Below are 21,967 nucleotides of genomic sequence, written 5' to 3'. Positions count from 1 at the left end.
CAGTGCTCCACCGGCTCCTGAGACTCGCTCGCCAGGCGGCTCCAGGCTGCTCCTCATGCTGGTGGCCAACCCCGCACCCATCCACAAGGCGTCCGGAATTACCTCTCGTGAACCTTCAGCCACATGGCACCCTCCTGTGGGTTCCCCTGCCACCCCGTACCCGGGAACCACGACATCCTAGGTGTCCCTCACTCCTCTGCATTCATTCGTTGTTGCCATTCAGCCGCTCAGTCGTGTCCAACTCTTTGTGACCCCATGGACTGCAGCACGCCAGGCTTCCCTGTCCTCCGCTATCTCCTGGAGTTTGCTCAGATTCATGTCCATTGAGTTGTGATGCCATCCAACCATCCCATCCTCTGTCGTCCCCTTCTCCCCCTGCTCTCGATATTTCCCAGCCTCAGTGTCTTTTCCCATGAGGCAGTTCTTCGCATCAGGTGGGAAAAGTATTGGAGCTTCAGCTTCAGCATCAGCCCTGCCAGTGAGTATTCAGGACTGATTTCCTTTAGGAACCACATACTAACATGTGTCCAGACACACTAACTGTGGAAATAAAGGTTTTATTCTAAAGACCCTGATCCTCTTAAAGTCCTTCAGGGCCCCTGAGCAGAACGAAGACCCTTGTGGTTGGAGCAGACCCCTCCTGACAGACACTGGAGGGCGCCACATCTGAGGGCTGACCAGCCAGGAGGAGCGGGCAGGCCCTCCAGGCTCCCGATCACCCCTCCTGCCCACATCATCCTCATAGTTAGGGGCCACAGTGCCCCCTGCTCCACTGAGACCCTGGGTGCCCCTGGCCAGCACCTGCACCAGCCCAGATCTCATGGTCTCCATTAATTCCACTACAAGTGTCCACCCACATGTGTGCATTTGTGGATATGTGTTAGGTGTGATCTTTCTGAGACCACAACCTCAGGAATCTCCTGGCAACCCAGTGGTTAGGACTTGGCACTCATTGCCAATGGCCTGGGTTTGATCCCTGCTCGGGGAACTAAGATCTCACAAGCCACATGCAATGCAGCTAAAAAAAAAAGCAAACAACAGCAACAAAACCCACCTCTTCCCTTCCATTTTATGACTTCACATTGTGGACCTCCACATCTCGACTTCTCCCACCTCCGTGCCCAGCAGGACCCCCAAACAGGCCCGTGAAGCAGCGTCTCACCTCTGCTGACACACCTCCTGCATCTGCGTGGCATCCCGCGAGCAGCCGTACTCGACCTATGCTCACACGGGCTGTTGCTGGTCCACACCTGGCTCTTCACTCCACATGGCTCTGCCCCTCCTTCTTCTTCACCCCTCTCCCCACCTGGAGCCCTCTTTGCTGCACTCCCAGGGCCTGGAGCTTGGGGTCAGCCTCACATAGGGCTGGGGCCGTGCTAGTGGGAGTCCAGCACACTCTCTGCATGACCCCACGTTTCTGCCACCACCGGCAAAGCTAAAACAGTCTCCCCGTGTCCCCCTTTCTGTGGCATGGCCTGATTCCCGGGAGAGAAAGTTCTAGGTCAAAGGTCACATATCATTTCAGCTTTGCCAGACTGCTTTCCAAACAACCATCCCTCCAGACAGCACCCCTAACATCAGGACATGTATCTTTGCTTTGATGGATTTTGCTTCTAATGTGAAGTCTGACTGCAGGGCAATCAAAGCGGCCAATTCTAAGGAAATCCACTCTGAATTTTAAGTTGGGTAATGTGATTCTCACACTTTTTCTTTTTCAAAACTGTTTAAATTATTCTTGTTCTTTGCATCTCCATGTGTAAGTTTTAGAAGCCGCTTGTTTCTATCTACAAAAAGTCTTGCTGGGATTTTCACTGAATTCTAATTAATTTGTAGATCAACTTAAGGAGAACTGAGATCTTCACTATATTGAGTTTTTCCGTGAATGAACATGTATGACTCTCCATTTATTTGTCTTAAAATTCTTCCCACATGTGTTTAACTGAATCTCTGTGCTGCACCTGAAACTAATATGATATTGCACATCAACTACACTTCAGTTTGTCTTGGCTGTGCTGGGTCTTCACTGCGGCATGTGAGCTTTCTCTAGTTGCACGTAGGGGCTTCTCTTGTGGCACACAGGTTCTATAGCACATGGGCTCAGTAGTTGCAGCACATGGGCTTAGTTGCTCTGTGGCATGTGGGATCTTAGTTCCTGGACCAGGGACGGAACCCATATCCCCTGCATTGGAAAGTGGATTCTTAACCACTGGACCACTAGGGAAATCTGTCTTTATAAGTTCTTAAATATTAAATGTGCAACACTCAATGAGGTATATCAGGAAATAAGATGCATTCAAAGGAACAGGCGACAGAAAGTGACCCAACAGAGATGAAGATAGTGGAGCCATTTGACAAGGACTTTAGAAGAAATACAGTAAAGGTACTCAAGGAGTGAAAGACAAGATGAACAGATCTGGGGTGGGGGGAGGCCTGGAAACAAAAACAAACAAGTGAAAACTCTAAGGAGACATATAGAATAACTGAACTTAACGGCTCAGTGGATAGTTGTGACAGCAGACCTACAGAGAGAGAGAGAGTTAGTGAACCAGAAGGCAGGTCAAAAGAAACTATGCAGACTGAAACAGAGTGAAAAGGTACACAATCTAATAAAAAGCAAAACAGATACTGGGGTTCAGTGGAAAGGTCAAGAATATTTTTAACTGAGTTGTAGATGAAGAGCAGAAAGAGAGTGAAGCATCCAAGATGCGTGAGGAAATAAGAGCTGAGACTGTCCCCAAACTGATGAAAGATATCAAGCTACAGATTCTAGAAGCACAATGAGCATCAAGAAGGGTAAACACAGGGAAAAACACATGCAGGCACAGTACAGTAAACCTGATGACTGAGAATAAAGAAGAAAGCTTAAAGCACCTAGTAAGACATGCCATCTTCAAAGGAGCAATATTAAGAATGACAGAAAACATGGAAACCAGAAGACAGTGGAATAACATCCTCAGAATGCTAGCAGAGATAAAAGCCAACTTATACTTCTACACCCTGTGAAAAATGTCCCTGAAAAATACAGAACATAAAGAAGTTTTCAGAGAAACAAAAACTGGAAGAATCCATCAACAGGAAGCCCACACCAAATGAAATACTAGAAGGTGTTCTGCAGGGAGGGAAAAAAAATGTGTCCCCACTTGGAAGTTGAAAATGCTAGGACTGAAGAGGGCCTGGTTTCAATCCCAGGTCAGGGAACTAAGATCCCACAAGCCACATGGCCAAGAAAGAAAGAAAGATAAGGACTCGACCAGGTGAATCAGGTAAGTGAAAAAATAACGACAATGACATAATTCCAGTGAATTCCACAGGCCCCCACTGTGGCCAGCACACTCCGGGAGGGGCCGAGTGCATGTATGGTGGTAACCTGCTGTACTTAGCTTTGTGGGGTGTCTCAAAATCGACAAGCACAGGTGAGAAATGCGGGGGAAGGTCCTTCTAGACCTTCCTTCCTCTCCTCAGGAGTTTTACTCAGCTCTCAATTTTATCTCCTTCAGTTGGGCACCACTTCTTTCATTCAGTCTACAGACAACTGGCCACGCTCCTCACCAGCTCCAGTCTGCAGGTAACCCTTCTGGGCCTGGCCTTCCCCTCCATCAGGGAATTTCCCTCCATCAGGGATTTCTGTCAATGCTCAATTTCTGCTCTGCTCAATGTTGAATCCTCAGCACCTACAACAGTCAGGCACACAGGAGTCCATTAGTATTTAGAAAGGAATACATTTAGGTGAGACACTGAATTATTAACATTCATTGACTATGTTAAATGACTAGATTACACCCATAGACTACAGATGTTTTTTTAATTTACAAAATTGCCTCTTTCAAAACCACTGTCTCTATGTCTTACTCTCCAGCTCCAGTTGTCAGTGCTCTTTGAATCCTGAGATCCAGACTTTGCTCCAAGTCAGAGAACTGACCCGCTGACGGCCCGGGCCTTGCGAGGCTTCCTCTTCACCCGGTCGGACCTGAGAAGCCCACCCACCACGCGCGCTGCTGGTCTGAGGATCAGGTCCTGCCCGGCGCGGGGCGTGACTACAGCCGGCCCCGCCCCTCAGGCCCCGCCCCGACACAGCGTGAGACACGCCCAAGGCCCCGCCCCCACAAGGCCCCGCCCCCACCAGGTCCCGCAGACGCGAGGCCCCGCCCCCACCCTGCGCCCCGCCCCAGCGCGGGCCCCAAGGCAGCCCCTAGGCCGGAAGTAGGCCGTGTTCCTCCGGGTCTGCAGGTTGGTGACCGTCCGTCGTCGTGTCTAAGTCAATCACTCCCGCAGTCTGTCAGCAGGTGGGCCAAACAGACGACTGACCGGCCCGAGGTCAGTTCTTACCGACGCCGCTTTGGTCTTCCTGTGTGGACGCGCGCCGGGTGCCACTGAGGTTACGCAGCCCGGGGAGACGCGCGCTTGCGAGAAGGGGCGAGGGGTTCACTGGGTCGGGGGGCGGGGCGTCTCGGGGCGGGGCCAGTGAGGCGGACCCCCGCGGGAGGAGCGAACACCAGCGCTCTCCGATGACGTCATGGCGCCCGAGTGCGCCTCCGCGCGTGCGCGCCCCCCTGCGGGCCCGCCTCCCGACGCGCGGCACTGGGTCTGCGCCTGCGCGTTGCCTGTTGGCTTGCTTCCCCCGCGTGGTTGTGGGATCCGCTCTTTGGGGTCCTGCAAGTTACAGAACCGAGGGCTGGCCAGTCATACTTTCCTTCTCAAGTTGAGTAACCCCCGACCTTATTCCCCACAGAACCAACCCCTGGGAGGGACAGACAGCCCTGGTAGAGCGCACTCGCCCGGGTGGCGCCCTGCCTTGTGCTGGGCCTTGGGATAGCCACCCGGCCTGGTGCAGCTTTGGCCCGAGGCCCGGGGAGGTGGGCGGGCAGCTTCCGTGGTGAACAGAATGACGTAAGTGGGACAGCGCCTCGGAGGCTGTGGGCTCAGCTTGTGACAAGGGCTGGCTGAAAACAGTCAGTGTCAGCCTGTGGAGATTGGTTGCGGAGATTGAATACGTCTGAACAGTTGTTATAGTCAAACGCTCCGGGAAACAAACTCACTCAGAAGGACAGCCTGGATAGTGGAGTGTAGTTTAGTACACCAGCGGTCGGAGGCAGAGTCTCTTTAGCCAGGGACCCTGACCAACTTGTGTGAAAACCTTATATATCTTTTTTTTTTTTTTTTTTTTTTAAACCTTATATATCTTAAGTGTACTGCTCAAGCGCACATCCCCAGATTCCTTAACCCTAGCTTGGAAAGTGTTAAAGGGAGATACAATCAGGTTACAGCCATGATTCATAATCAGAAGGGGCAGTTGGTAGCCTACAGCAAGGGGTCCATAAAGATCACAGAGGTGATTGACTACCTAGGGGATTATTGCATTCTTTTTGGCGACGGGAAATCTTGGTTTGGAATCTGGTGTTTATCAGTCTGGGAGTCCAGTTTGGCCATAGGTAATGTTATCTCCACGGCTACCAGGCACGTAGTCCAAAGTTCACTGAAAGTGTAATATGGAGTTTCCTTCTTTTTCAAGATGGAGTCAGCTCAGCCTGTTCCTTTCCTCCTTCACAGTGACACAGTGTGGCCATGACGTTAGGTTGCTTACATGTCTATTCACATACCTATGTATATTCATGTATATATACCTATTCTTTGTTGTTGTTCAGTTGCTAAGTCGTGTCTGTCCCTTGTGATCCGGTGGGCTGCAACACACCAGTCTTTCCTGTCCTTCACTATCTCCCAGAATTTGCTCAAACTCATGTCAGTTGAGTCAGTGATGCCATCCAACCATCTCATCCTCTGTCATCCCCTTCTCCTCCCTCCCTCAATCTTTCTCAGCATCAGGGTCTTTGCAATGAGTTTGCTCTTTGCATCATCAAGTATTGGAGCTTCAGCATCAGCCCTTCCAATGACTATTCAGGGTTGATATCCTTTACTATAGATTGGTTTGATCTCCTTGCAGTCCAGGGGGCTCTCAAGAGTCTTCTGCAACACCACAGGTCAAAAGCATCAGTTCTTCAGTGCTCAGCCTTCTTTATGGTCTAACTCTCACATCCATACATGACTACTGGAAAAATCATAGCTTTGACTATACAGACCTTTGTCAGCAATGTCTCTGCTTTTTACTACACTGTCTAGGTTTGTCATAACTTTCCTTCCAAGGAGCAAGTGTCTTTTAATTTTGTGGCTGCAGTCTTCGTCCGCAGTAATTTTGGAGCCCAAGGAAAGAAAATATGTCACTGTTTCCACTTTTCCCCTCTATTTGCCATGAAGTGATGGGACCGGATGCCATGATTGTAGTTGTTTTGAAAGTTGAGTTTTAAGTCAGCTTTTTCACTCTCCTCTTCGACCAGCAAGAGGCTCTTTGGTTTCTCTCATTTTCTGCCATTAGAGCGGTATCATCTGCATATCTGAGGTTGTTGGTATTTCTCCCAGCAATCTTGATTTCAGCTTGTGCTTTCTCCAGCCTGGCATTTCACATGATGTACTCTGCATATAAGTTAAATAAACAGGGTGACAATATACAGCCTTGCCGTAGTCACGTTTGGTATGTCACAGCCCCTCCCATGTGTGCCCATGAAACTTTTAGCCAAGATAGAGTCTACCACAGAGCCCTGTGAGCAGCTTGGCATCATTCCCTTTGACCTCCAAGGAGCCTTTCTCTTTGTGTTAGGGGAAGTCTTTTGGCTTCAAGAATGAGATGTTGTTTAGGCAGGGCCCAGCCTCCTCCCTTCATTGTCTTGTTCTTCTTGTCTTCAAGTTTCCTCCACAGGGAATGAATCTCCAATTGCTTTACCCTGGGGACGGAAGGGGAGCATCTACCTTCTTGCCTTGGTCAGAAGTCTGAAATGGGCCTTAGGGGCTTAAAATCAAGGTATCCACAGGCGGATTCCTTCCAGAAGGTCCAGGGGAGAACCTTGGGCTTGGCCTTTTCCAGCTCCTAGAGGCTGCCTTTCTCCACCTTCCAGGTGCGGCGACACCAGCTGCTGCTCCCATTGTCGCCCTTCCTCTCTGATTTTCCTTGTCTGCTCCTCTGTTACGGGTCTTTCTGATTACTCGGGCCTTCCAGGTAGTCCAGGACAGTCTCCCCATCTCAGGGCTTTTAACTTGGCCGCATCTGCAGAGACCCCTTTGTTGTCTAAGGTAACTTGCCGCTTTGGGGATTAGGGCATGACCATCTTTGGGGGCTGTTATTCTGCCTACTGTTTCTTATATCTCATTTTTACTTTTAAAGTGGTATTGTGTGGACAGGAGCAGTAGGAGTGGATGCACAGATGTCAGATCGTTTTCTTCTGGAGGATGGGTGTGTAGGTTTTCCGTCCCCTAGGCTGCCATACTCAACCCTGATGAAAGCGGAACCCCATCCTCCTGCCCTCCCCGCCCCCACGTGTCCCCACCTCACTGTGGTGCCCCAGGTGTGCCATGCGAAAATTCCAACACATGTGAGTAATACACACACCCCCCTGAAGTTTTCTAACCATCTTTGCTGAAGGCTGCCATGCAATCACACGGGTGCGTCAAGTCATGACACTCGTTATGATTAGGCCAAGAGGGGAGTGAAACAGGTGTGTTATGATGCCTTTAACGTTTCTCTACTGATAGACATTTAGATTGTTTCCAGGTTTAGACAGCTGCAAAATGCTGTAGACATTTTGAACATGTCTCTTTGGCTCATGCGTGAATATTCCTCTTGACTGATACACAGAAATGGAGGGGTGTGTAGTGTTTACATAAGCCAAACTCCACATTTGTTACCTGAAGAACTGGGTTTGCTTCATGGTGGATCTTGAGCTAAAAGACACGAACAAGCCAAAGATTGGGAGAAGAAAGGATTTATTATTCATAGCAAGTAAGGAGAACACCGGTCACCTTTCCCAAAGCACTGTCTCCCTCCAGAGTCCAAGGCTTGTGTGATTGAAGCCAGGAGGGTCAGAGGAGGTCATCTCCACCCCTTCGGTCCAGTAGGTCTGGTGGCTGAGACTTCAGGCTCATCGTCACCAGTGACACAGAACGGAGAGTCTTTACAGCTGGTGGACCACCTTTGCTGTTGTTGCTTCTCTCACCTGATAGCAGTGTTGGTTTCTGCATTCCTTTTTTCCCTTAAGACCAATTACTAAGACCTGTTTAAGAGCCAGCATTCTGCCCAGGCTTAGATCACGAAATGGCTTTGGCCAAAGTGGCTTCTCGTCTGTCAGGAAAGCCATGCCTGTTTCTCTTTCCCAGGACACTTACCATGTTTGTGTGTGTGCGTGCATGCGTGTGCGCGCGCACACACACACACACCCTACAATGTGCTTATACACACACACACACACCCCCTACCATGTCGGCTTACATACACGCACGCACACCCCACCATGTCTGCTCACACACACACACACACACACCCCACCATGTCTGCTCACACACACACGCACATCCCCACCATGTCTGCTCACACACACACGCACACACCCCACCATGTCTGCTCACACACACACGCACACACCCCCCCATCATGTCTGCTTATACACACGCACACACACCCCACCATGTCTGCTCACACACACACACACCCCACCATGTCTGCTCACACACATGCACACTCACCCCACCATGTCTGCTTGCCGGGGTCCAGCCTCGGCAGGATCCAGGGGGTGTCCTCAGGATGAACGGCGTCGTTGAGAGAGAGAAGACACGTGAGACCAGCCTTGATAGGGCCAAGTCTGTGTTTTACTTTTTGACAACAGGTTTTATACCCTCACTCAGAACGTTTTCAAGGTACATGATGCTTACTCATGCTTACACAGGATTAGTATTACATCATTTTGTTTTTTAGGAAAAGCAGGATGTTTTTTGCTTTCTAATTCTATAGTAATTCTTAGCACATGATCTTCTGGCCTTGGGGCTGTTAACATTTTATGCAGGTCAGGTGAATGTAAACCTATTTTCCGTTTCTATGGTGATCTTAACTGAAAGGTAGCAGTCTCATAGGGCAATAGTACAGAGTAGAAATATAACCTTGTTAATACAAAAATTAATCCTTCTGCAGAAGTTGTCAGTTGCGTTTATCTAAGAAGTTTACCCCACATTGACTCTGCGACTTTGGTGAGGCAGCTTCTGCCTTGCACTCCTGGCTGACAGTTAACAACCATCTCATTGTTACCACACTAGGGCTAAGTTCTTATTTCTCTAGATCTTTAACTATATTAACAATGGTTTCTATAACACAACCTTAGCACATTAAAAGCAAAAACACAGCAAGAAAAACACAGCAAGCAAACGTCAACCCAATAACCACCTTTAGAATAACTTTTCTTATGTTTTCTAATAGGACTCCTTCACCCCTCAAAAAGGCTCTATGTCTATTAGGGCTTTTATATAATCAGGTTCTTTATGCTATTTTATGATTAGGATAATATTAGCAATCATGCATATTAGTACCAAGGGTATAAATGCATTTGGCTAACAAACTACCAGCAAAGGAGTTTAAATTAAAACACTCCTTTCACCCTGGATAATCTCATAAAATACCACCACCTGGGACACTTATTGATTAAAGTTCTAAATTGATTCTTATTTGGGAAGAGATCGGGGAAGGACTTCTGCCTGTGTCACGGAAATTAGGGAGTAGTCTATTGAGGCAGACATCAGAAAGACAGATACCATCTTTAAGGTGAGTGCCGGGGGCAGCTTTTCAAAATCCCTGAAAACCTAATCTGCCTTGCCTGTTAGGCTGTCTCCTCGTGACCTTGTCATGGGTGGGATCTTGTGAGCTGGCCTTTTTGAAACCCCTGAAAACCTGATCTGCCTTGCCTGTCAGGTTTTCTCCCTCATGACCTTGTCATGGGTAGGGTCTCGTGTGTTGGCTCCCGGCATCTGCTCACACACACACACCGCCCCCCCCCATGTCTGGTTAAACACACACACACACTCCCATCATGTCTGCGCGCACACACCCACACACACACACCCACCCATGTCTGGTCACACACACACACACACACACACGCACACACACACACCCCCACCCACCCACCCACCCACCATGTCTGGTTACACACACACACACACCCCTACCATGTCTGACACCCCCCCACCATGTCTGCTTACACGCACACACACCCCATGTCTGCTCACACACCCCCACCATGTCTGGTTACACACACACACCCTACCATGTCTGCTCACACACACACACACATCACGTCTGCTTACACACAAACACACACCCCCTACCATGTCTGCTCACACACACACCCCACCATGTCTGCTTACACACCCCCCCATGTCTGCTTACACGCACACACACCCCATGTCTGCTCACACACACACGCACATTCCCACCATGTCTGCTCACACACACATGCGCGCGTACGCACACACACCACACCCTACCATGTCTGCTTATACATACACGCATTTCACATGCATTTCATCAGCCAGGACAAGTAACATCTTTTCCTGTCTGGCAACAAAAAGAAGTATTTCAGGTATCTGATTTCTGTGCCGTGGGAAACACCCACGTCCGCCTGCCGGTGGGAGGAGGCAGAGGAAGCCTCTGTTGCGCTTTTCCGTGGGGTGGTCGCGGCTCCCCACGCCTGCGTCGCCTCCTGCTGGCGCTCCCTCCCCAGGAGGCGGCCTGCCCCGGTGCTGGGCGACAAAGTGGAAAGTCAGACAGGGACTGCAGGTTCTACCCGGGAGCTCAGCGGAAAGCGGCGCAGCCTCGCTCGGGGGCACAGGCTCGGCGCGCGTCTCCGAAAGACCCCGGGCCAGGCGGGGAGGGCTGGGGTCCCGCCGTGGGGTTTCTGGTGGGCGGGGGCGGCCCGGCGCCCTCAGGCCCCACCCACAGGGCCCCGCCCTGGGCCGTGACCCTAACTCCCGCCTGGCGGAAGACGCAGCTCGGCCCTCGGGTCTGCGGCGGCTGGAGGTGAGATCCGCGATCCGGGGAGCAGCGGGGCCCCCGCTGCATTTAGGGGTCCTCCGGCCACTGACCGCGGGGCGGATGATTCCCGGCCCGAGAAAAGGCGGGGGCCGGGGGCATCGGGAGTCCTCTCCCTAGGGTGGCCCAGGCCCGCCCCTGCGCTCACCCCAGACCCTGGGACACATGCGGGGCCTCCGGCGGGCGTGGAGGGCGGTGGCGGCCCTGGGTGGCCCCGCACGGGCCGCGGCGCGCCCCCGCTCCCTGCCGCCCTCCGCGCCCCGCAGAGGTAACTGCGCTGCGCTCCGGGGAGGCCGTGCCGTACCCAAGGCGGAAGGGACGCAGGCGTGTGTCCCGCGCGGTCTTGCGCAGCAGCTTTTAAGTCGCCGCACTTTTAAGCGTTAATTCGGGGCCGTTATTGAGATCCTGGGCGGTGACTCAGGGCTGGGGAGCAGCCCAGCTGGTGGGAGTCCTGATTCCCAGGGAGGCCGTGGGCGGGACGCGTGCTTGTTCCTGCCCACATTAGGCAGCCTCCCCGGGGGCTTGTGAGGGGGCTGTACACGCAGCGTCTTTGGGGGATGTTTATACTTTCTCATGGGTTTTCAAAGGGATGGGTGTCCATTGGAGGCCACGAGGCCCCAGCGTCAAGGGAGGGATGCTCAGGAGAAGTTGGGTCAGGGTTGGGGCGTCTCAGCTGCTGGTATCTGCTTCCTACCAGGGAGAGGCCAGTGCCCTCCTGTCAGGCTGGGAGCCAGGGAGCTTCAGGGCGAGGGCGCAGGTGGGGAGCACTGTTGGTCCGTGGGGCCTGGGACCGCCTGCTGGCCTCCTTCCTGGGATGACAGGACTCTGAGTCAGGGTTTGACTGGCCACACCCTGGGCTGGGGAGGCGGGTGAGGTGGATCTGGTTTTGCTCATGTGCTCTGGGCAGTGAGCTGGGTGGCCTCTCCAGGGATGGCCCGTCCTGGTGATGACATGTGAAGTGGCCAGGTACCCGTGCCCTGGCCTCAGTTTCTTAGCAGGCGCCCTGCTAGGACGTGTGGACGTGAGTGTGTGACTCTTGCCTGATTGTTGGCGCTAGAGCTTTCCCAGCAGGAAAGGAACCAGAGCCTTTGCCTGGGCTGGCTTTCTGTCCACTGTGGGCTCCATCAGCCTGCGGATGGGAGGGGGCGTCCCCCATTCAGCCAGGCCAGGACCGTGCCAGGCACGGACACACACGAGTGAGACATTGTTCTTAGGAACGTGGGGTCCCAGAGAGCCAGGAATCTCACATGGGCCTGGGTCACCCTGTTTCCAGAGCGCTGGGAAGGCATGGCTTCCAGGCGTGGGTCTTCACTGAACAGTTGCTCTTTGTATGAAACCCACTCCCTGCCCTGAACCTGGGCAGCCCCCCAGTTCCTGGCTCCCCGTGGGCTCCTTCTGCGGGCCGCGCCTTCTGGACCACAGGCAGCAGCAGCAGCCTGGGGCTCTGGTTCTTTCTTTGTTCAGGCTGTGTGTGTGGCCCTGCTGAGGTCTTAGGGCCTGTGCCCTCCTAACCCAGACCTGCTAGCCAGAAGCCTCCTTCCTCTCAGCCTCCTTGGTGAGCTGGCTTCTCGGGGCCAGGTCCCCGGGCTGAGTCAGGGTGGGGCGGAGGACATGCCCTGCCCCAGCTCCCAGCTCCCAGAGGGGATCGTGGAAGCAGGCACCCCGGGTGGCTACTCAAGAGTGCACCATCGTGTGCAGGTCACTGGGCCTGGGGTCCCCACCCCACCTGCTGCATTCTGTCCAGGGCCCTTGAGGCTGGTGCCCCTGAGGAGCTGCCTGTGACAACAGGCACCTGACCCCCACACAGCTGCTTTGGGGCGGGGAGGGCCCAGGTGCGTCCTGGGGGTCGGCTCCAGCCCCTGTGCCCCCAGCTGAGTCTCCAGGCTTTCTGGCCCACACGCCCCCTCCTCCCCACCCGCCCTTGTTCAGGCAGGGCAGAGGCAGAGCTTTGGGTGGTGGGCACGGGTTTCCACTTCCTCCTGGGCGGGCGGTGCCCAGGAGGCTACGAGTGGGGGCTGGGGGATGAGAGCTGCCTCTGCTCCCATGGCGGCACCCCTGAACTCTGCGGCCTGTGGTGTCCCACTCCTGATCCTGGAGGTGAGGTGGATAGAGGTGCTGAAGGGGGAAATGCAGCAGGCGGGAGCCTCTCCTGAGGCGTCCAGGGTCCTGTGGGGACCTCCCCGTCAGTGGCTCTGGCCTGTCAAACCTTGAGAGCTTGGCCGAAATGTTTTCCTTCTTCCCCTGCCAGGAAACCCTTCGCTTCTCACCATGAAGCTGGACATCCAGTGCGAGCAGCTGAGCGATGCCCGCTGGACCGAGCTGCTGCCTCTGATCCAGCAGTACGAGGTGGTCAGGTAGGAGCGCTGAGCCCGCCCACTCGGGGGGCCACCGTCCCGGGGTGAGCTGTGCTCCCGGGTCACGTCACTTAGCGAAAGTCGCGGTGTCAGTCGCTCAGTTGTGTCTGACTCTTTGCGACCACATGGACTGTAGCCCACCCCACTCCTCTGTCCATGGGCTTTTCCAAGCAAGAATAGTGGAGTGGGTTGCCATTGCCTTCTCCAGGGGATCTTCCTGACCCAGGGATCGAGCTTGGGTCTCCCGTATTGCAGGCAGACTCTTTATTGGCTGAGCCACCAGGGAAGCCCTTACACTTGTGGATGATGATATAAACCTTGCATGGTTTTCCGCGGCGTGAAGTATCACTCTTTTTGCACTTTTCCAGCCATTTGAAGGTAAACCCATTCTGGCTGAGCCTGCAGGTCAGAGCGTCCCCTTCCCCTGGGCATGAAGTTGCTGCAGCCCACTCATGGGGCAGTCTGCCCCCTGCCGTGGCCAGGCTGTGGCCGGGAATCTGAGCCCAGACTAGCCCTCTAACCCAGAAGTTCCTCAGGAACCCAGAAGTTCCTCAGACAGCAAGAGACGAGAGCCTGTCTGCTTCACGTTTTCCTTTTGGATTTATTTGAAGTAGTCTTAGGTTTATGGAAGAGGCACAGAGACAAGGCAGGGTCCCCTTGTGCCCCGTCACCTGGGGCGCTGGTCAGGGTGAGGCGCCCGCTGCAGCCTGGACTCACGTCACCGGCTTTTCCAAGTGTGTTGTGCAGGCCCCCACGGTCACTTCCGTCTGTGATGGTCTCTCTCTCCCCCTTGTCCTTGGTCGCCTGACGGTGGGGTCTGCTCGCTGGGGTTCTGGTGAAAGTCCCTCTGACACCTCCCCGTGGTTGAGTCACACGTCTTTGGGAAGACAGCAGAACGACACTGTCCTGCCTGGCGCACTGCCCCGTGGGGATGTTGTCCCAGTTGTGCCACATGGTCACCCCTGGCGGTCACCGTGGCTGCTGGTGAGGGGGTGCTTGCCGGTTCTCGGGGTGAGACCCCTTCAGACTCTGCTGATATTTTGCTTCTGCTCAGAGCTTTGCCCACCCATCTTTGCATCTGTTGGTGGGTCTTGCCAGACAGCGTTACTGGCACTTTGTCCAGCTGGGGTTTTAATTCCTGCATCCCTCCCACACTGATTGTCTTTTCCTGGTGAGGGCTGGCATCCCACTCACCTGTGTGGGCTCGACTGTTTGCTTGGTTGGGTGGATGTGCTCTGGCGCCCGCGCTGGCCTCCTCAAGGCCTGCAGCGGCTGTGCTCGCGAGCTGCTCTGTCTGGGCCTGGTTTCTCTCCTGGAGGTGGACGGGCACCGTGCCTGCTGCCTGTGCCCTGTGGGAGATGTGGAGGCACACGTCCCTACACGTGCCGTTATCTTAACAGTTTCACGAGATGATCCACACCCTTTTTTCTCTTTTATTTTAAGATGTCTTGTGACCTACATTGTTCAGTTCTTGGCCCAAGTGAAAGGTTGTTGCTGAGCTGTGAAAGACGCTGGGATTCTTGGCCTCCGCAGGAGAGGAATTCAGTCCAGGGCCAGTGACAAGGCTTGATTGCTCAGAGCTTTTGTGTGATAAAGTTTTATTAAACCATAAAGGAGATAGAGACAGCTTCTGACACAGACATCAGAAGGGGGCAGAAAGAGTGCCCCCCGCTAGTCTGTAGCTAGATGTTATATAGCTACTAGCAGTCTGCTAATTAGAAAAAAGGGCTTCCCTTGTGGCTCAGCTGGTAAAGAATCCACCTGCAATGTGGATACCTGGGTTCAATCCCTGGGTTGGGAAGATCCCCTGGAGAAGGGAAGGGCTACCCACTCCATTATTCTGACCTGGAGAATTCCATGGACTGTTAAGTCCATGGGGTCGCAGAGAGTCAGACATGACCGAGCGATTGTGCCTCCAAGAGTCTATTTCCCAGTCCTGTGTAAGTTCTGGCAGCTCTATGATGGGGTTAATGGTGACCTCCTCCAAGAGGGCTTATGCCATACCCAAGTCTGCGGCACCCAGAGCCCCTGTCCCTGTGGCAGTCCACTGCTGATCTGTACCTCCAGTGAACTAAAATGGACTGGATTGGGTGAATTTAACTCAGATGACCATTATATCTACTACTGTGGGCAAGAATCACTTAGAAGAAATGGAGTACCCATCATAGTCAACAAAAGAGTCCAAAATGCAGTACTTGGATGCAGTCTCAAAAACGACAGAATGATCCCTGTTCGTTTCCAAGGCAAACCATTCAGTATCATGGTAATCCAAGTCTATGCCTCGACCAGTAATGCTGAAGAAGCCAAAGTTGAACGTTTCTATGAAGACCTACAAAACCTTTTAGAACTCACACCCAAAAAGATGTCCTTTTCATTATAGGGGACTGGAATGCAAAAGTAGGAAGTCAAGAAACACCTGGAGTAACAGGCAAATTTGGCCTTGGAGTATGGAATGAAACAGGGCAAAGGCTAATAGAGTTTTGCCAAGAGAACACACTGGTCATAGCAAACACCCTCTTCCAACAACATAAGAGAAGACTCTACACATGGACATCACCAGACGGTCAACACTGAAATCAGACTGATTATATTCTTTGCAGCCAAAGATGGAAAAGCTCTATACAGTCAGCAAAAACAAGACCGGGAGCTGACTGTGGCTCAGATCATGAACTCCTTATTGCCAAATTCAGACTTAAATTGAAGAAAGTAGGGAAAACCTCTAGACCATACAGGTATGACCTAAATAAAATCCCTTATGATTATACAGTGGAAGTGAGAAATAGATTTAAGGGACTAGATCTAATAGAGTGCCTGATGAACTATGGATGGAGGTTCATGACATTGTACAGGAGACAGGGATCAAAACCATCCCCAAGAAAAAGAAATGCAAAAAAGCAAAATGGCTGTCTGAGGGAGGCCTTACAAATAGCTGTGAAAAAAAGAGAAGCAAAAAGCAAAGGAGAAAAGAAAAGATATACCCATTTGAATGCAGAGTTCCAAAGACTAGCAAGGAGAGATAAGAAAGCCTTCCTCAGTGATCAGTGCAAAGAAATAGAGGAAAACAATAGAATGGGAAAGACTAGAGATCTCTTCAAGAAAGTTAGAGATACCAAGGGAACATTTCATGCAAAGATGGGCACAATAAACGACAGAAATGGCATGGACCTAACAGAAGCAGAAGATACTAAGAAGAGGTGGCAAGAATACATAGAGAAACTGTACAAAAAAGATTTTCACGACCCAGATAATCACGATGGTGTGATTACTCACCCAGAGCCAGACATCCTGGAATGTGAAGTCAAGTGGGCCTTAGGAAGCATCACTACGAATAAAGCTAGTGAAGGTGATGGAATTCCAGTTGAGCTATTTCCAGTCCTAAAAGATGATGCTGTGAAAGTGCTGCACTCAATATGCCAGCAAATTTGGAACACTCAGCAGTGGCCACAGGACTGGAAAAGGTCAGTTTTCATTCCAATCCCAAAGAAAGGCAATGCCAAAGAATGCTCAAACTACCACACAATTGCACTCATCTCACACTCTAGCAAAGTAATGCTCAAAATTCTCCAAGCCAGGTTTCAACAGTGTGTGAACTGTGAACTTCCAGATGTTTAAGCTGGTTTTAGAAAAGGCAGAGGAACCAGAGATCAAATTGCCAACATCGCTGGATCATCGAAAAAGCAAGAGAGTTCGAGAAAAACATCTATTTCTGCTTTATTGACTAGGCCAAAGCCTCTGACCATGTGGATCACAATAAACTGTGGAAAATTCTGAAGGAGATGGGAATACCAGACCACCTGACCTGCCTCCTGAGAAATCTGTATGCAGGTCAGGAAGCAACAGTTAGAACTGGACATGGAACAACAGACTGGTTCCAAATTGGGAAAGGAGTACGTCAAGGCTGTATATTGTCACCCTGCTTATTTAACTTACATGCAGAGTACATCATGAGAAATGCTGGACTGGATGAAGCACAAGCTGGAATCAAGATTGCCAGGAGAAATATCAATAACCTCAGATATGCAGATGACACCACCCTTATGGCAGAAAGTGAAGAAGAGCCTCTTGATGAAAGTGAAAGAGTGAAAAAGTTGGCTTAAAGCTCAACATTCAGAAAACTAAGATCATGGCATCTGGTTCCATCACTTCATGAAAAATAGATGGCGAAACAGTGAAAAGAGTGGCAGACTTTATTTTTTGGGTTCCAAAATCACTGCAGATGGTAATTGCAGCCATGAAATTAAAAGACACTTACTCCTTGGAAGGAAAGTTATGACCAACCTAGATAGCATATTAAAAAGCAGAGACATTACTTTGCCAACAAAGGTCCGTCTGGTCAAGGCTATGGTTTTTCCAGTGGTCATGTATGGATGTGAGAGTTGGACTGTGACGAAAGCTGAGCGCTGAAAAATTGATGCTTTTGAACTGTGGTGTTGGAGAAGACTCTTGAGAGTCCCTTGGACTGCAAGGAGATCCAACCAGTCCATCCTAAAGGAGATCAGTCCTGGGTGTTCACTGGAAGGACTGATGCTGAAGCTGAAACTCCAGTACTTTGGCCACCTCATGCGAAGAGTTGACTCATTGGAAAAGACCCTGATGCTGGGAGGGATTGGAGGCAGGAGGAGAAGGGGACAACAGAGGATGAGATGGCTGGATGGCATCACCGACTCGATGGGCATGAGTTTGAGCAAACTCTGGGAGTTGGTGATGGACAGGGAGGCCTGGCATGCTGCGATTCATGGGGTCGAAAAGAGTCGGACATGACTGAGCGACTGAACTGAACTGAACTGAGACAGCCTATTAAAAAGCAGAGACATTACCAACAAAGGTCTGTCTCGTCAAGGCTGTGATTTTTCCAGTAGTCATGTATGGATGTGATAGTTGGACTATAAAGAAAGCTGAGCGCCAAAGAATTGATGCTTTTGAACTGTGGTTTTGGAGAAGACTCTTGAGAGTCCCTTGGATAGCAAGGAAATCCAACCAGTCCATCCTAAAGGAAATCCTTCCTGAATATTCATTGGAAGGACTGATGTTGAAGCCAAAACTCCAATACTTTGGCCACCTGATGTGAAGAACTGACTCATTGGAAAAGACCCTGATGCTGGGAAAGATTGAGGGTGGGAAGAGAAGGGGACGACAGAGGATGAGATGGTTGGATGGCATCACCGACTCAATGGACATGACTTTGAGTAAACTCTGGGACTTGGTGATGAACAGGGAAACCTGGCATGCTGCAGTCCGTGGGGTCGCAAAGAGTCAGACACGACCGAGCTACTGAACTGAACTGAATTAGAGAAAGGAGGTGTCCCAAAAAGGAGACTGGCACCAGGCCCCTCACCCACAACATGCATTTGGAGATAACATTGGCACCTGGTGAGTCATCCCGAGCCATAAAACAATTGACATAAATCTTGAGGAAAGGCAGGTTTCCAAGTAAAGACATTGTGTTAGTAACATAGCTTAGAACATTTGCATGAGTAAAACATACTGGTTTGTACACTTGAAGACAGAGTCTAGGGTGAATACACAGGTCATTAACATAGCTTAAGAAAAACATTTGCATGAGAATAATGCATTGGTTAGCTCAGGGTTGAGAAAAGTTCTGGTGGAACCAGGTGTTGTCATGGTAACACAGTTTTAAAAGAAACCTTTTTAAAAAATTTGTGTAGAGAAGGAGAAGAAAACCTAACACTTGTAGTTTGTTTCCTCCTGCTGCTTAAGAGAGAGAAAAAATGTCTGGCACTCGCACCCTGTTTCCTCCGTTTGGAGCCCCGTGGCCTTCCTGCCTGTTGGCCTGTCACGGGACGGCCCCAGTCCACTGTGTGCAGTGACTGTGTGTCCGCCCACAGGCTGGACGACTGCGGCCTCACGGAGGTGCGCTGCAAGGACATCGGTTCCGCGCTCCAGGCCAACCCGTCCCTGACGGAGCTCAGCCTCCGCACCAACGAGCTGGGCGACGGTGGCGTGCTCCTGGTGCTGCAGGGCCTGCAGAGCCCCACCTGCAGGATCCAGAAGCTCAGGTCAGGCGCTAGGTCGGGCCCTGCGAGTGCGGGACAAGCCTGCCCGGCGCTCCTGGGCCCTGAGTCTCCCACAGCCAAGGGTGGCTTGTCTTCGTGGGGGGCTGGGTGGCTGTCGGGCCCCTGACGGCCGGTGTCTCCAGCCTCCAGAACTGCTGCCTGACGGAGGCTGGTTGCGGGGTCCTGCCTGGTGTGCTGCGCTCCCTTCCCACCCTGCGGGAGCTGCACCTCAGCGACAACCCGCTGGGGGACGCCGGCCTGCGGCTGCTCTGTGAGGGACTCCTGGACCCCCAGTGCCGCCTGGAGAAGCTGCAGTGAGTGCGCCTGCCCAGGGCCCTGCGTGGCCTCACCTGCCCCCGGCACCCCCAGCCCTGTTCTAACCCATCCCCTGCATTTTGTGGAGTGTCTGCCTGGGCAGGCCCCCTCCCAGCTCATCACCTGCAGAGAGCTGTGAGGCGGCAGCCCTGTGGCCCTGGGGAACATAGATGGGGTCAATGTCGGCCGGAGGAGGCTGAGGCCGAAAGGTGTCCTCCTCCGGGGTCTCTACCAGGGAGATGGCCCCTGCCCCCTGTGCTGTCCCGCCTGGGAGCCCGCCAGTCTCTGCCTCCTTCATCACTGGGGCGGGGGGAAACAGGACCCTGACGCGGGCCCTCTGGGCCAGGCTCAGGGCTGACCGGTGCTCGCCCCCAGGCTGGAGTACTGCAACCTAACGGCCGCCAGCTGCGAGCCCCTGGCCGCGGTGCTCAGGGCCACACGGGACCTGAAGGAGCTCGTGGTGGGCAACAACGACATCGGCGAGGCCGGCGTCCAGGTGCTGTGCCGGGGCCTGGCGGAGTCCGCTTGCCAGCTGGAGACGCTCAAGTAAGCTCCTGGTGGGAGCAGGGCGGGGTCGGGGGCTGGGTGGGGTGGGGGCAGGGTCGGTGGATGTGGTGGTGGCAGGGGCACCCCAGCTCCCGGCGCCTCTCGTGCCCCCAGATTGGAGAACTGCGGCCTCACGGCAGCCAACTGCAAGGACTTGTGTGGGATTGTGGCCTCCCAGGCTTCGCTGAAGGACCTGGACCTGGGCAGCAACCGGCTGGGCGACGCGGGCCTGGCGGAGCTGTGCCCCGGGCTGCTGAGCCCCAGCTCCCAGCTCAGGACCCTGTGGTGAGCCCGCCCCCGGGCGGGGCGGGCAGACGGGCAACCCCTGAGTGTGTCAGGGTCTCTTGTGTTGACGGGGACCCCACCCCGCAGGCTCTGGGAGTGTGACCTCACCGTTAGCAGCTGCAGAGACCTCTGCCGCATCCTCCAGGCCAAGGAGACCCTGAAGGAGCTGAGTCTGACGGGCAACAGCCTGGGCGACGAGGGTGCCCAGCTGCTGTGCGAGAGCCTGCTGCAGCCCAGCTGCCAGCTGGAGTCCCTGTGGTGAGGGGGCCGTGGGGCCGCGGGGGCCGGAGACCCTGTGGTGCTGGGGCCGTGGGGCGCGTGGGGGCTGAAGGCCCCAGGGGCTCGGGGTCGGACGTGGGAGACACGGGGGGCGGCAGCGTTGGGGCCTTGGAGGACCTGGCAGGAGGGTGCTGTGGCCACCTCAGGACGGGGGCGGGGGCCACTCAGGGCTTGTGTTCGGGTCCCTGGGGGCCTCCCAGCGCCCCCCAGAAGTGTGGGCCGAGGCAACTGCAGCTCCTGCCGCCCTCAGGGTGAAGTCCTGCGGGTTCACGGCCGCCTGCTGCCAGCACTTTGGCTCAGTGCTGACCCAGAACAAGCGTCTCTTGGAGCTGCAGCTGAGCAGCAATCCGCTGGGTGACGCGGGCGTCCACATGCTGTGTCAGGCCCTGGGCCAGCCGGGCACTGTGCTGCGGGTGCTCTGGTGAGCTGCTGGGGGGGTATGTACACTGGGGCTGACGGTGGGGACGGCCAGGACCTAGACCCCCCTGGCACCCCTCGACCTGATGGCCGCCTGGGGGATGCACCTTCCGCCTGACCGCAGTTCTGCCCTCTGCCCAGGGTGGGTGACTGTGAGCTGACGAACAGCAGCTGTGGTGACCTGGCCTCACTCCTGCTGGCCAGCCGCAGCCTGCGGGAGCTGGACCTGAGCAACAACGCCCTGGGCGACCCTGGCATCCTGCAGCTGCTGGGCAGCCTGGAGCAGCCCACCTGCGGCCTGGAGCAGCTGGTGTGAGTGGCCCTGGGGCGGGGGGCAGGGGTGGCGGGGTGTAGGTGGGCAGGGGCAGGCAGGTGAAGTGCCAAGGTGGGTGGGGGAGGGGGGCACGGCTCCTCTGACCCCCCCCTGCAGCCTGTACATCCACTGGTGTGAGTGGCCCTGGGCGTGGAGCTCAGCTCCTCTCACCACCGCCCCGCCCCGCCCCCCGCAGCCTGTACGACATCTACTGGACCCAGGCAGTGGACGAGCGCCTGCAGGCCGTGGAGGAGAGCAAGCCCGGCCTGCGGATCATCTCCTGAGCCTCATCCCCACGGGAGTCCTGGCTTTAACTTGAGAAAAGGTCAAATCAGCTCATTTCCGGCAGAGAATTTTAGGCACTTTATTAAAATTCTTTTTTGGCAGCAGGCATCTTTGTCCATGCTTGTCCCCATGAGGTGCTGGTGTAGAGGGAGTGACGTTTTCACGAGTGCTTGTAGTGGCTTGAGGCTGGTCAGGAGTCTGGGGTCCAGGCCCGGAGTGTGCCTGGCAGGCTGCTCCACAGGGGTCCAGCCTGAGCTCCCAG

General features: G+C 53.6%; 1 protein-coding gene across 9 annotated transcripts; it reads left to right on the top strand.

Moving 5' to 3' along the window:
• Positions 1-4,146: 4,146 nt before the first annotated feature.
• Positions 4,147-21,811, top strand: RNH1 (ribonuclease/angiogenin inhibitor 1). 9 transcript variants are annotated; one of them, XM_043922331.1, is made up of 10 exons: positions 4,147-4,283; positions 13,146-13,251; positions 19,098-19,268; positions 19,409-19,579; positions 19,956-20,126; positions 20,241-20,411; positions 20,499-20,669; positions 20,941-21,111; positions 21,249-21,419; positions 21,617-21,811. In XM_043922331.1, exons 2-10 carry the CDS (start codon positions 13,166-13,168, stop codon positions 21,702-21,704), a joined length of 1,371 nt encoding a protein of 456 aa, XP_043778266.1. In that variant the 5' UTR covers positions 4,147-4,283; positions 13,146-13,165; the 3' UTR covers positions 21,705-21,811. The 9 variants fall into 9 exon arrangements, with proteins under 9 accessions (XP_043778266.1, XP_043778299.1, XP_043778275.1 ...); XM_043922340.1 differs by having other exon boundaries at positions 4,177-4,314; XM_043922347.1 differs by having other exon boundaries at positions 4,205-4,227.
• Positions 21,812-21,967: the final 156 nt, after the last annotated feature.

The sequence above is a fragment of the Cervus elaphus genome, chromosome 2 (genome assembly GCF_910594005.1).
Source record: "Cervus elaphus chromosome 2, mCerEla1.1, whole genome shotgun sequence".
NCBI classification, from domain to species: domain Eukaryota; kingdom Metazoa; phylum Chordata; class Mammalia; order Artiodactyla; family Cervidae; genus Cervus; species Cervus elaphus.
This window is presented reverse-complemented; position numbering and strand designations above follow the sequence as displayed.

Coding starts and splice junctions, on each gene's coding strand:
- RNH1 (XM_043922316.1), top strand. CDS start 4,506: ATGACGTCATGGCGCCCGAGTGCGCCTCCGCGCGTGCGCGCCCCCCTG. Junction 13,252..19,097: donor CAGCAGTACGAGGTGGTCAG/GTAGGAGCGCTG, acceptor GTCCGCCCACAG/GCTGGACGACTGCGGCCTCA. Junction 19,269..19,408: donor TGCAGGATCCAGAAGCTCAG/GTCAGGCGCTAG, acceptor CGGTGTCTCCAG/CCTCCAGAACTGCTGCCTGA.